Source organism: Ascaphus truei, unplaced genomic scaffold (genome assembly GCF_040206685.1).
Source record: "Ascaphus truei isolate aAscTru1 unplaced genomic scaffold, aAscTru1.hap1 HAP1_SCAFFOLD_879, whole genome shotgun sequence".
In the NCBI taxonomy this organism is placed as follows: Eukaryota; Metazoa; Chordata; class Amphibia; order Anura; family Ascaphidae; genus Ascaphus; species Ascaphus truei.
The window spans coordinates 115287-128785 of NW_027457218.1; the positions used below are offsets into that span (position 1 = coordinate 115287).

The 13499-nt window shown below is 54.9% G+C and overlaps 1 protein-coding gene across 1 annotated transcript in view; it reads right to left on the reverse strand.

Annotated features, from left to right (window-relative positions):
- The window catches only part of LOC142486456 (multifunctional procollagen lysine hydroxylase and glycosyltransferase LH3-like), a 125931-nt gene that overhangs the window by 89492 nt on the left and 22940 nt on the right, over positions 1 to 13499 (reverse strand). The window contains exons 4-6 of the mRNA XM_075585049.1: positions 6694 to 6795; positions 2977 to 3108; positions 1925 to 2046 (exon numbers count right to left, since the gene is read on the reverse strand). Of these exons, the coding sequence (XP_075441164.1) occupies positions 1925 to 2046; positions 2977 to 3108; positions 6694 to 6795 (356 nt within the window). The remainder of the gene's footprint in view (positions 1 to 1924; positions 2047 to 2976; positions 3109 to 6693; positions 6796 to 13499) is intronic.

Consider the following 13499-nt stretch of genomic DNA (forward strand, 5'->3'; position numbering starts at 1 on the left):
GCTTTGTGTTTATAGGGCAGGAGTAGGGTTAGGGTTAGCTTTGTGTTTATAGGACAGGAGGAGGGTTAGGTTTAGCTTTGTGTTTATAGGACAGGAGTAGGGTTAGGGTTAGCTTTGTGTTTACAGGGCAGGAGTAGGGTTAGGGTTAGCTTTGTGTCTATAGGACAGGAGTAGGGTTAGGGTTAGCTTTGTGTTTATAGGACAGGAGGAGGGTTAGGGTTAGCTTTGTGTTTATAGGGCAGGAGTAGGGTTAGGGTTTGCTTTGTGTTTATAGGACAGGAGTATGGTTAGGGTTAGCTTTGTGTTTATAGGACAGGAGATGGGTTAGGGTTAGCTTTGAGTTTATAGGACAGGAGATGGGTTAGGGTTAGCTTTGTGTTTATAGGACAGGAGTAGGGTTAGGGTTAGCTTTGTGTTTATAGGACAGGAGATGGGTTAGGGTTAGCTTTGTGTTTATAGGACAGGAGTAGGGTTAGGGTTAGCTTTGTGTTTATAGGACAGGAGGAGGGTTAGGGTTAGCTTTGTGTTTATAGGACAGGAGTAGGGTTAGGGTTAGCTTTGTGTTTATAGGACAGGAGATGGGTTAGGGTTAGCTTTGTGTTTATAGGACAGGAGTAGGGTTAGGGTTAGCTTTGTGTTTATAGGACAGGAGGAGGGTTAGGGTTAGCTTTGTGTTTATAGGACAGGAGTAGGGTTAGGGTTAGCTTTGTGCTTATAGGGCAGGAGTAGGGTTAGGGTTAGCTTTGTGTTTATAGGACAGGAGTAGGGTTAGGGTTAGCTTTGTGTTTATAGGACAGGAGATGGGTTAGGGTTAGCTTTGTGTTTATAGGACAGGAGATGGGTTAGGGTTAGCTTTGTGTTTATAGGACAGGAGTAGGGTTAGGGTTAGCTTTGTGTTTATAGGACAGGAGATGGGTTAGGGTTAGCTTTGTGTTTATAGGACAGGAGATGGGTTAGGGTTAGCTTTGTGTTTATAGGACAGGAGATGGGTTAGGGTTAGCTTTGTGTTTATAGGACAGGAGGAGGGTTAGGGTTAGCTTTGTGTTTATAGGGCAGGAGTAGGGTTAGGGTTAGCTTTGCGTTTACAGGGCAAGAGTAGGGTTAGGGTTAGCTTTGTGTTTATAGGACAGGAGTAGGGTTAGGGTTAGCTTTGTGTTTATAGGACAGGAGTAGGGTTAGGGTTAGCTTTGTGTTTATAGGACAGGAGTAGGGTTAGGGTTAGCTTTGTGTTTATAGGGCAGGAGTAGGGTTAGGGTTAGCTTTGTGTTTATAGGGCAGGAGTAGGGTTAGGGTTAGCTTTGTGTTTATAGGACAGGAGTAGGGTTAGGGTTAGCTTTGTGTTTATAGGACAGGAGTAGGGTTAGGGTTAGCTTTGTGTTTATAGGGCAGGAGTAGGGTTAGGGTTAGCTTTGTGTTTATAGGACAGGAGTAGGGTTAGGGTTAGCTTTGTGTTTATAGGACAGGAGTAGGGTTAGGGTTAGCTTTGTGTTTATAGGACAGGAGTAGGGTTAGGGTTAGCTTTGTGTTTATAGGACAGGAGTAGGGTTAGGGTTAGCTTTGTGTTTATAGGGCAGGAGTAGGGTTAGGGTTAGCTTTGTGTTTATAGGGCAGGAGTAGGGTTAGGGTTAGCTTTGTGTTTATAGGACAGGAGTAGGGTTAGGGTTAGCTTTGTGTTTATAGGACAGGAGTAGGGTTAGGGTTAGCTTTGTGTTTATAGGGCAGGAGTAGGGTTAGGGTTAGCTTTGTGTTTATAGGACAGGAGTAGGGTTAGGGTTAGCTTTGTGTTTATAGGACAGGAGTAGGGTTAGGGTTAGCTTTGTGTTTATAGGACAGGAGTAGGGTTAGGGTTAGCTTTGTGTTTATAGGACAGGAGTAGGGTTAGGGTTAGCTTTGTGTTTATAGGACAGGAGTAGCACATACTTACATCCCCATATCTCTGGCCTCCCCCTGGCTCAGAGCTTCCTCTGGTCCTACAATTTTAACGCTCGCGAAATCGTCCTTATATTTTCCCCAGAAGGCCTGAATATGTTTCTCATGATATACTTCCTATATGGGAACAAAGAACAGCCCCCATTACATACAGCCCCCATTACAGCGGGTTCCCCCCCCCCCCCCCCGGAACATACAGCCCCCATTACAGCGGGTTCCCCCCCCCCCGGAACATACAGCCCCCATTACAGCGGGTTCCCCCCCGGAACATACAGCCCCCATTACAGCGGGTTCCCCCCCGGAACATACAGCCCCCATTACAGCGGGTTCCCCCCCCCGGAACATACAGCCCCCATTACAGCGGGTTCCTCCCCGGAACATACAGCCCCCATTACAGCGGGATCCCCCCCCCCTGGAACATACAGCCCCCATTACAGCGGGTCCCCCCCCCCCCCCGGAACATACAGCCCCCATTACAGCAGGTTCCCCCCCGGAACATACAGCCCCCATTACAGCGGGTTCCCCCCCCCCCCCCCGGAACATACAGCCCCCATTACAGCGGGTTCCCCCCCCGGAACATACAGCCCCCATTACAGCGGGTTCCCCCCCGGAACATACAGCCCCCATTACAGCGGGTTCCCCCCCCCCCCGGAACATACAGCCCCCATTACAGCGGGTTCCCCCCCCCCCCGGAACATACAGCCCCCATTACAGCGGGTTCCCCCCCCCCCCGGAACATACAGCCCCCATTACAGCGGGTTCCCCCCCCCCCGGAACATACAGCCCCCATTACAGTGGGTTCCCCCCCGGAACATACAGCCCCCATTACAGCGGGATCCCATATACTGTCAGGGTTATAAAGGGGTTTATTAAGAGGGAGTGGTGAAGGCGGCCATATTTAAGAAGCCCACGCTTCTCTGGGGTTGGCAACCACTGGTGGGTCTGACAGTGACGTTTGGGATTAGGGGAAAGTAAAGGGGGTTTCTAATTAGGGACCAAAGTAACATAGCAGTGACATGCAATGGGATACGTATAGATGTGACTTACACTGTTGTGGATATAGAGGGACAGGCGGTTACGCGGGTAATCCAAAGTCACCAATCGTTCCAGGAACTCGGGGAGGAATGGGGTGGGCTGTTCGATAAAAACCCCAAGAAGGACACGTGGTAAAGACTCATCCTATAGGAGAGAAAACAGGTTACTGTCACTGTGTCACCCTGCGGGGGAGAGACAGGCTCATAGCTCCCTACTGTCTGTGTTACTGTGTCACCCTGCGGGGGAGAGACAGGCTAATAGCTCCCTACTGTCTGTGTCACTGTGTCACCCTGCGGGGGGGGGGGGGGGGGGGACAGCCTCATAGCTCCCTTCTGTCTGTGTCACTGTGTCACCCTGCGGGGGGAGGGACAGACTCATAGCTCCATTCTGTCTGTGTCACTGTGTCACCCTGCGGGGGAGGGACAGGCTCATAGCTCCCTTCTGTCTGTGTCACCCTGCGGGGGGAGGGACAGACTCATAGCTCCATTCTGTCTGTGTCACTGTGTCACCCTGCGGGGGAGGGACAGGCTCATAGCTCCCTTCTGTCTGTGTCAAACTGCGGGGGGAGGGACAGGCTCATAGCTCCCTTCTGTCTGTGTCACTGTGTCACCCTGCGGGGGAGGGACAGACTCATAGCTCCCTTCTGTCTGTGTCACTGTGTCACCCTGCGGGGGGAGGGACAGTCTCATAGCTCCCTTCTGTCTGTGTCACCCTGCGGGGGAGGGACAGTCTCATAGCTCTCTTCTGTCTGTGTCACTGTGTCACCCTGCGGGGGGAGGGACAGACTCATAGCTCCCTTCTGTCTGTGTCACTGTGTCACCCTGCGGGGGGAGGGACAGTCTCATAGCTCCCATCTGTCTGTGTCACTGTGTCACCCTGCGGGGGGAGGGACAGACTCATAGCTCCCTTCTGTCTGTGTCACTGTGTCACCCTGCGGGGGAGGGACAGACTCATAGCTCCAATCTGTCTGTGTCACTGTGTCACCCTGCGGGGGGAGGGACAGACTCATAGCTCCCTTCTGTCTGTGTCACCGTGTCACCCTGCGGGGGAGGGACAGGCTCATAGCTCCCTTCTGTCTGTGTCACTGTGTCACCCTGCGGGGGGAGGGACAGACGCATAGCTCCCTTCTGTCTGTGTCACCGTGCGGGGGGAGGGACAGACTCATAGCTCCCTTCTGTCTGTGTCACCGTGTCACCCTGCGGGGGAGGGACAGATTCATAGCTCCCTTCTGTCTGTGTCACTGTGTCACCCTGCGGGGGGAGGGACAGACGCATAGCTCCCTTCTGTCTGTGTCACCCTGCGGGGGGAGGGACAGACTCATAGCTCCCTTCTGTCTGTGTCACTGTGTCACCCTGCGGGGGGAGGGACAGACTCATAGCTCCCTTCTGTCTGTGTCACTGTGTCACCCTGCGGGGGGGGGGGGGGGGGAACAGCCTCATAGCTCCCTTCTGTCTGTGTCACTGTGTCACCCTGCAGGGGGAGGGACAGACACATAGCTCCCTTCTGTCTGTGTCACTGTGTCACCCTGCGGGGGGAGGGACAGACTCATAGCTCCCTTCTGTCTGTGTCACTGTGTCACCCTGCGGGGGGAGGGACAGTCTCATAGCTCCCTTCTGTCTGTCACTGTCACCCTGCGGGGGGAGGGACAGTCTCATAGCTCCCTTCTGTCTGTGTCACTGTGTCACCCTGAGGGGGGAGGGACAGGCTCATAGCTCCCTTCTGTCTGTGTCACCGTGTCACCCTGCGGGGGAGGGACAGACTCATAGCTCCCTTCTGTCTGTGTCACTGTGTCACCCTGCGGGGGGAGGGACAGGCTCATAGCTCCCTTCTGTCTGTGTCACTGTGTCAACCTGCGGGGGAGGGACAGACTCATAGCTCCCTTCTGTCTGTGTCACTGTGTCACCCTGCGGGGGTAGGGACAGGCTCATAGCTCCCTTCTGTCTGTGTCACTGTGTCACCCTGCGGGGGGAGGGACAGACTCATAGCTCCCTTCTGTCTGTGTCACTGTGTCACCCTGCGGGGGGAGGGACAGACACATAGCTCCTTTCTGTCTGTACTGTGACACCCTGCGGGGGAGGGACAGGCTCATAGCTCCCTTCTGTCTGTGTCACTGTGTCACCCTGCGGGGGGAGGGACAGTCTCATTGCTCCCTTCTGTCTGTGTCACTGTGTCACCCTGCGGGGGAGGGACAGACTCATAGCTCCCTTCTGTCTGTGTCACTGTGTCACCCTGCGGGGGAGGGACAGACTCATAGCTCCCTTCTGTCTGTGTCACTGTGTCACCCTGCGGGGGGAGGGACATACTCATAGCTCCCTTCTGTCTGTGTCACTGTGTCACCCTGCGGGGGGAGGGACAGGCTCATAGCTCCCTTCTGTCTGTGTCACTGTGTCACCCTGCGGGGGAGGGACAGGCTCATAGCTCCCTTCTGTCTGTGTCACTGTGTCACCCTGCGGGGGGAGGGACAGTCTCATAGCTCCCTTCTGTCTGTGTCACTGTGTCACCCTGCGGGGGGAGGACAGGCTCATAGCTCCCTTCTGTCTGTCACTGTGTCACCCTGCGGGGGGAGGGACAGACTCATAGCTCCCTTCTGTCTGTGTCACTGTGTCACCCTGCGGGGGGAGGGACAGGCTCATAGCTCCCTTCTGTCTGTGTCACTGTGTCACCCTGCGGGGGAGGGACAGACTCATAGCTCCCTTCTGTCTGTGTCACTGTGTCACCCTGCGGGGGAGGGACAGGCTCATAGCTCCCTTCTGTCTGTGTCACTGTGTCACCCTGCGGGGGGAGGGACAGTCTCATAGCTCCCTTCTGTCTGTGTCACTGTGTCACCCTGCGGGGGGAGGACAGGCTCATAGCTCCCTTCTGTCTGTCACTGTGTCACCCTGCGGGGGGAGGGACAGACTCATAGCTCCCTTCTGTCTGTGTCACTGTGTCACCCTGCGGGGGGAGGGACAGGCTCATAGCTCCCTTCTGTCTGTGTCACTGTGTCACCCTGCGGGGGAGGGACAGACTCATAGCTCCCTTCTGTCTGTGTCACTGTGTCACCCTGCGGGGGGAGGGACAGACTCATAGCTCCCTTCTGTCTGTGTCACTGTGTCACCCTGCGGGGGGAGGGACAGACTCATAGCTCCCTTCTGTCTGTGTCACTGTGTCACCCTGCGGTGGGAGGGACAGGCTCATAGATCCCTTCTGTCTGTGTCACCCTGCGGGGGGAGGGACAGGCTCATAGCTCCCTTCTGTCTGTGTCACTGTGTCACCCTGCGGTGGGAGGGACAGGCTCATAGCTCCCTTCTGTCTGTGTCACCCTGCGGGGGGAGGGACAGGCTCATAGCTCCCTTCTGTCTGTGTCACTGTGTCACCCTGCGGGGGGGGGGGGGAGGGACAGACTCATAGCTCCCTTCTGTGTGTGTGCCATTGCCCCGAAATGTTGCCCCCCTATTTTGTCCCTATTTTACCTTTACCTTCCCCCTCCCCCTTGTGGTATTCCTTGTGCCCCCTCCCTATTCCTGTGTTCTCTCCCTTTCCCCACCCACAGTGTGTTACTTGGAGCTGACCCCATGACCCCATGACCCCTAGTTTGCACTATTTGCTTCATTACATTGATTTGTTGGCATATCTTCTATTTTGACCATGTGTTACTCTATTCGTCAGTGAGTGCTGGGAACACCCCCCCCCCCCCCCCCACTCTCTCTCTTCCATACAATATAAATAGGATATAGGGTGGGGGCATACCTCCACCTGGGACAGGTCCAGCAGATCCTCCTCACAGACCTCACAGCCACCCTCATGTGTCCAGGAGTTCGGGACATAATTCCCCAGGTAATTCAGTTGCAGCTGAGGATGAGGAGAGGATGAGGAGAGGATGAGATGAGGATGAGATGAGGATGAGATGAGGATGAGGAGAGGATGAGGAGAGGATGAGGAGAGGATGAGGAGAGGATGAGGAGAGGATGAGGAGAGGATGAGGAGAGGATGAGGAGAGGATGAGGATGAGGAGAGGATGAGGAGAGGATGAGATGAGGATGAGATGAGGAGAGGATGAGGAGAGGATGAGGAGAGGATGAGGAGAGGATGAGATGAGGAGAGGATGAGGAGAGGATGAGGAGAGGATAAGGAGAGGATGAGGAGAGGATGAGATGAGGATGAGATGAGGATGAGATGAGGATGAGGAGAGGATGAGGAGAGGATGAGGAGAGGATGAGGAGAGGATGAGGAGAGGATGAGGATGAGGAGAGGATGAGGAGAGGATGAGGAGAGGATGAGGAGAGGATGAGGAGAGGATGAGGAGAGGATGAGGAGAGGATGAGGAGAGGATGAGGATGAGGAGAGGATGAGGAGAGGATGAGATGAGGATGAGATGAGGAGAGGATGAGGAGAGGATGAGGAGAGGATGAGGAGAGGATGAGATGAGGAGAGGATGAGGAGAGGATGAGGAGAGGATAAGGAGAGGATGAGGAGAGGATGAGATGAGGATGAGATGAGGATGAGATGAGGATGAGGATGAGGAGAGGATGAGGAGGATGAAAGAGAGGACTATTTAATCTGCTCCTTAAAGGACACAGTGAGAAAAAAATACCAGACTAACAAAAATATAACAAACCGGCACCAACTGCGGCAGCAAATTAACTAATGTGCACTAAAATACGGAGTTAATGTTAAAAAAATCCGAATGGGGGGGTACCGAGCAGAGCCCCCCGCCTGACGCCCACTGGGAGCCAAACTCTGAAACCGTCCCAGTGGACTCGGCGTACGTGTACTCTGCCCGGATACGGGAGTACGCCAGCGCCCGGAACATGGCCACAGTGTTTGTTGGGACCTCACTCTCCAGACACTGCTTCCTGGGCTTATAAATGGCTAGCTTAGCCAGTGCCAGGAGCAGGCTGGCGAGGAGATCCCATGGCTTATAAATGGCTAGCTTAGCCAGTGCCAGGAGCAGGCTGGCGAGGAGATCCCATGGCTTATAAATGGCTAGCTTAGCCAATGCCAGGAGCAGGCTGACGAGGAGATCCCATGGCTTATAAATGGCTAGCTTAGCCAATGCCAGGAGCAGGCTGACGAGGAGATCCCTGGGCTTATAAATGGCTAGCTTAGCCAATGCCAGGAGCAGGCTGACGGGGAGATCCCTGGGCTTATAAATGGCTAGCTTAGCCAATGCCAGGAGCAGGCTGGCGAGGAGATCCCTGGGCTTATAAATGGCTAGCTTAGCCAATGCCAGGAGCAGGCTGGCGAAGAGATCCCTGGGCTTATAAATGGCTAGCTTAGCCAGGAGCAGGCTGGCGAGGAGATCCCTGGGCTTATAAATGGCTAACTTAGCCAATGCCAGGAGCAGGCTGGCGAGGAGATCCCTGGGTTTATAGATGGCTAGCTTAGCCAGTGCCAGGAGCAGGCTGACGGGGAGATCCCTGGGCTTATAAATGGCTAGCTTAGCCAGTGCCAGGCTGACGAGGAGATCCCTGGGTTTATAGATGGCTAGCTTAGCCAATGCCAGGAGCAGGCTGGCGAGGAGATCCCAGGGCTTATAAATGGCTAGCTTAGCCAGTGCCAGGAGCAGGCTGACGGGGAGATCCCTGGGCTTATAAATGGCTAGCTTAGCCAGTGCCAGGCTGGCAAGGAGATCCCTGGGTTTATAGATGGCTAGCTTAGCCAATGCCAGGAGCAGGCTGGCGAGGAGATCCCTGGGCTTATAAATGGCTAGCTTAGCCAATGCCAGGAGCAGGCTGGCGAGGAGATCCCTGGGCTTATAAATGGCTAGCTTAGCCAATGCCAGGAGCAGGCTGGCGAGGAGATCCCTGGGCTTATAGATGGCCAGCTTAGCCAATGCCAGGAGCAGGCTGGCGAGGAGATCCCTGGGCTTATAAATGGCTAGCTTAGCCAGTGCCAGGAGCAGGCTGACGGGGAGATCCCTGGGCTTATAAATGGCTAGCGTAGCAAGTGCCAGGAGCAGGCTGACGGGGAGATCCCTGGGCTTATAAATGGCTAGCTTAGCCAGTGCCAGGAGCAGGCTGACGAGGAGATCCCTGGGCTTATAAATGTCTATCTTAGCCAGTGTCAGGCTGGCGAGGAGATCCCTGGGCTTATAAATGGCTAGCTTTGCCCAATGCCAGGAGCAGGCTGGCGAGGAGATCCCTGGGCTTATAAATGGCTAGCTTAGCAAGTGCCAGGAGCAGGCTGGCGAGGAGATCCCTGGGCTTATAAATGGCTAGCTTAGCCAGGAGCAGGCTGGCGAGGAGATCCCTGGGCTTATAAATGGCTAGCTTAGCCAGTGCCAGGAGCAGGCTGACGAGGAGATCCCTGGGCTTATAAATGTCTAGCTTAGCCAGTGCCAGCTGGCGAGGAGATCCCTGGGCTTATAAATGGCTAGCTTAGCCCAATGCCAGGAGCAGGCTGGCGAGGAGATCCCTGGGCTTATAAATGGCTAGCTTAGCAAGTGCCAGGAGCAGGCTGGCGAGGAGATCCCTGGGCTTATAAATGGCTAGCTTAGCCAGTGCCAGGAGCAGGCTGGTGAGGAGATCCCTGGGCTTATAAATGGCTAGCTTAGCCAATGCAAGGAGCAGGCTGGCGAGGAGATCCCTGGGCTTATAAATGGCCAGCTTAGCCAATGCCAGGAGCAGGCTGGCGAGGAGATCCTTGTGCTTATAAATGGCTCGCTTAGCCAGTGCCAGGAGCAGGCTGACGAGGAGATCCCTGGTCTTATAAATGGCTAGCTTAGCCAATGCCAGGAGCAGGCTGACGAGGAGATCCCTGGGTTTATAAATGGCTAGCTTAGCCAATGCCAGGAGCAGGCTGACGGGGAGATCCCTGGGCTTATAAATCTCTAGCTTAGCCAATGCCAGGAGCAGGCTGACGAGGAGATCCCTGGGCTTATAAATGGCTAGCTTAGCCAATACCAGGAGCAGGCTGACGTGGAGATCCCTGGACTTATAAATGGCTAGCTTAGCCAATGCCAGGAGCAGGCTGACCAGGAGATCCCTGGGCTTATACATGGCTAGCTTAGCCAATGCCAGGAGCAGGCTGGCGAGGAGATCCCTGGGCTTATAGATGGCTAGCTTAGCCAATGCCAGGAGCAGGCTTACGAGGAGATCCCTGGGCTTATAAATGGCTAGCTTAGCCAATGCCAGGAGCAGGCTGGCGAGGAGATCCCTGGGCTTATACATGGCTAGCTTAGCCAATGCCAGGAGCAGGCTTACGAGGAGATCCCTGGGCTTATAAATGGCTAGCTTAGCCAATGCCAGGAGCAGGCTGACCAGGAGATCCCTGGGCTTATACATGGCTAGCTTAGCCAATGCCAGGAGCAGGCTGGCGAGGAGATCCCTGGGCTTATAGATGGCTAGCTTAGCCAATGCCAGGAGCAGGCTTACGAGGAGATCCCAGGGCTTAAAAATGTCTAGCTTAGCCAGTGCCAGGAGCAGGCTGGCGAGGAGATCCCTGGGCTTATAAATGGCTAGCTTAGCAAGTGCCAGGAGCAGGCTGACGAGGAGATCCCTGGGCTTATAAATGGCTAGCTTAGCCAGTGCCAGGAGCAGGCTGGCGAGGAGATCCCTGGGCTTATAAATGGCTAGCTTAGCCAATGCCAGGAGCAGGCTGGCGAGGAGATCCCTGGTCTTATAAATGGCTAGCTTAGCCAATGCCAGGAGCAGGCTGACGAGGAGATCCCTGGGCTTATAAATGGCTAGCTTAGCCAGTGCCAGGAGCAGGCTGGCGAGGAGATCCCTGGTCTTATTGATGGCTAGCTTAGCCAGTGCCAGGAGCAGGCTGGCGAGGAGATCCCTGGGCTTATAAATGGCTCGCTTAGCCAGTGCCAGGCTGGCGAGGAGATCCCTGGGCTTATAAATGGCTAGCTTAGCCAATGCCAGGAGCAGGCTGACGAGGAGATCCCTGGGCTTATAAATGGCTAGCTTAGCCAGGAGCAGGCTGGCGAGGAGATCCCTGGGCTTATAAATGGCTAGCTTAGCCAATGCCAGGAGCAGGCTGACGAGGAGATCCCTGGGCTTATAAATGGCTAGCTTAGCCAGTGCCAGGAGCAGGCTGGCGAGGAGATCCCTGGTCTTATAAATGGCTAGCTTAGCCAATGCCAGGAGCAGGCTGACGAGGAGATCCCTGGGTTTATAAATGGCTAGCTTAGCCAATGCCAGGAGCAGGCTGACGGGGAGATCCCTGGGCTTATAAATCTCTAGCTTAGCCAATGCCAGGAGCAGGCTGACGAGGAGATCCCTGGGCTTATAAATGGCTAGCTTAGCCAATACCAGGAGCAGGCTGACGTGGAGATCCCTGGACTTATAAATGGCTAGCTTAGCCAATGCCAGGAGCAGGCTGACCAGGAGATCCCTGGGCTTATACATGGCTAGCTTAGCCAATGCCAGGAGCAGGCTGGCGAGGAGATCCCTGGGCTTATAGATGGCTAGCTTAGCCAATGCCAGGAGCAGGCTTACGAGGAGATCCCTGGGCTTATAAATGGCTAGCTTAGCCAATGCCAGGAGCAGGCTGGCGAGGAGATCCCTGGGCTTATACATGGCTAGCTTAGCCAATGCCAGGAGCAGGCTTACGAGGAGATCCCTGGGCTTATAAATGGCTAGCTTAGCCAATGCCAGGAGCAGGCTGACCAGGAGATCCCTGGGCTTATACATGGCTAGCTTAGCCAATGCCAGGAGCAGGCTGGCGAGGAGATCCCTGGGCTTATAGATGGCTAGCTTAGCCAATGCCAGGAGCAGGCTTACGAGGAGATCCCAGGGCTTAAAAATGTCTAGCTTAGCCAGTGCCAGGAGCAGGCTGGCGAGGAGATCCCTGGGCTTATAAATGGCTAGCTTAGCAAGTGCCAGGAGCAGGCTGACGAGGAGATCCCTGGGCTTATAAATGGCTAGCTTAGCCAGTGCCAGGAGCAGGCTGGCGAGGAGATCCCTGGGCTTATAAATGGCTAGCTTAGCCAATGCCAGGAGCAGGCTGGCGAGGAGATCCCTGGTCTTATAAATGGCTAGCTTAGCCAATGCCAGGAGCAGGCTGACGAGGAGATCCCTGGGCTTATAAATGGCTAGCTTAGCCAATGCCAGGAGCAGGCTGACGAGGAGATCCCTGGGCTTATAAATGGCTAGCTTAGCCAGTGCCAGGAGCAGGCTGACGAGGAGATCCCTGGGCTTATAAATGGCTAGCTTAGCCAATGCCAGGAGCAGGCTTACGAGGAGATCCCAGGGCTTAAAAATGTCTAGCTTAGCCAGTGCCAGGAGCAGGCTGACGAGGAAATCCCTGGGCTTATAAATGGCTAGCTTAGCAAGTGCCAGGAGCAGGCTGGCGAGGAGATCCCTGGGCTTTATAAATGGCTAGCTTAGCCAATGCCAGGAGCAGGCTGGCGAGGAGATCCCTGGGCTTATAAATGGCTAGCTTAGCCAGTGCCAGGCTGGCGAGGAGATCCCTGGTCTTATTGATGGCTAGCTTAGCCAGTGCCAGGAGCAGGCTGGCGAGGAGATCCCTGGGCTTATAAATGGCTAGCTTAGCCAGTGCCAGGAGCAGGCTGGCGAGGAGATCCCTGGTCTTTATAAATGGCCAGCTTAGCCAGTGCCAGGAGCAGGCTGGCGAGGAGATCCCTGGGCTTATAAATGGCCAGCTTAGCCAGTGCCAGGCTGACGTGGAGATCCCTGGGCTTATAAATGGCTAGCTTAGCCAATGCCAGGAGCAGGCTGGCGAGGAGATCCCTGGTCTTTATAAATGGCTAGCTTAGCCAGTGCCAGGAGCAGGCTGGCGAGGAGATCCCATGGGCTTATAAATGGCCAGCTTAGCCAGTGCCAGGAGCAGGCTGACGGGGAGATCCCTGGGCTTATAAATGGCCAGCTTAGCCAGTGCCAGGAGCAGGCTGGCGAGGAGATCCCATGGGCTTATTGATGGCTAGCTTAGCCAGTGCCAGGAGCAGGCTGGCGAGGAGATCCCTGGGCTTTATAAATGGCTAGCTTAGCCAGTGCCAGGAGCAGGCTGACGAGGAGATCCCTGGGCTTATAAATGTCTAGCTTAGCCAGTGCCAGGAGCAGGCTGACGAGGAGATCCCTGGGCTTATAAATGGCTAGCTTAGCCAGTGCCAGGCTGACGAGGAGATCCCTGGGCTTATAGATGGCTAGCTTAGCCAGTGCCAGGCTGACGAGGAGATCCCTGGGCTTATAAATGGCTAGCTTAGCCAGTGCCAGGAGCAGGCTGGCGAGGAGATCCCTGGGCTTATAAATGGCTAGCTTAGCCAGTGCCAGGAGCAGGCTGACGTGGAGATCCCTGGGCTTATACATGGCTAGCTTAGCCAATGCCAGGAGCAGACTGACGTGGAGATCCCTGGGCTTATAAATGGCTAGCTTAGCCAGTGCCAGGAGCAGGCTGACGAGGAGATCCCTGGGCTTATAAATGGCTAGCTTAGCCAATGCCAGGAGCAGGCTGACGTGGAGATCCCTGGGCTTATAAATGGCTAGCTTAGCCAATGCCAGGAGCAGGCTGACGAGGAGATCCCTGGGCTTATAAATGGCTAGCTTAGCCAGTGCCAGGCTGACGAGGAGATCCCTGGGCTTATAAAT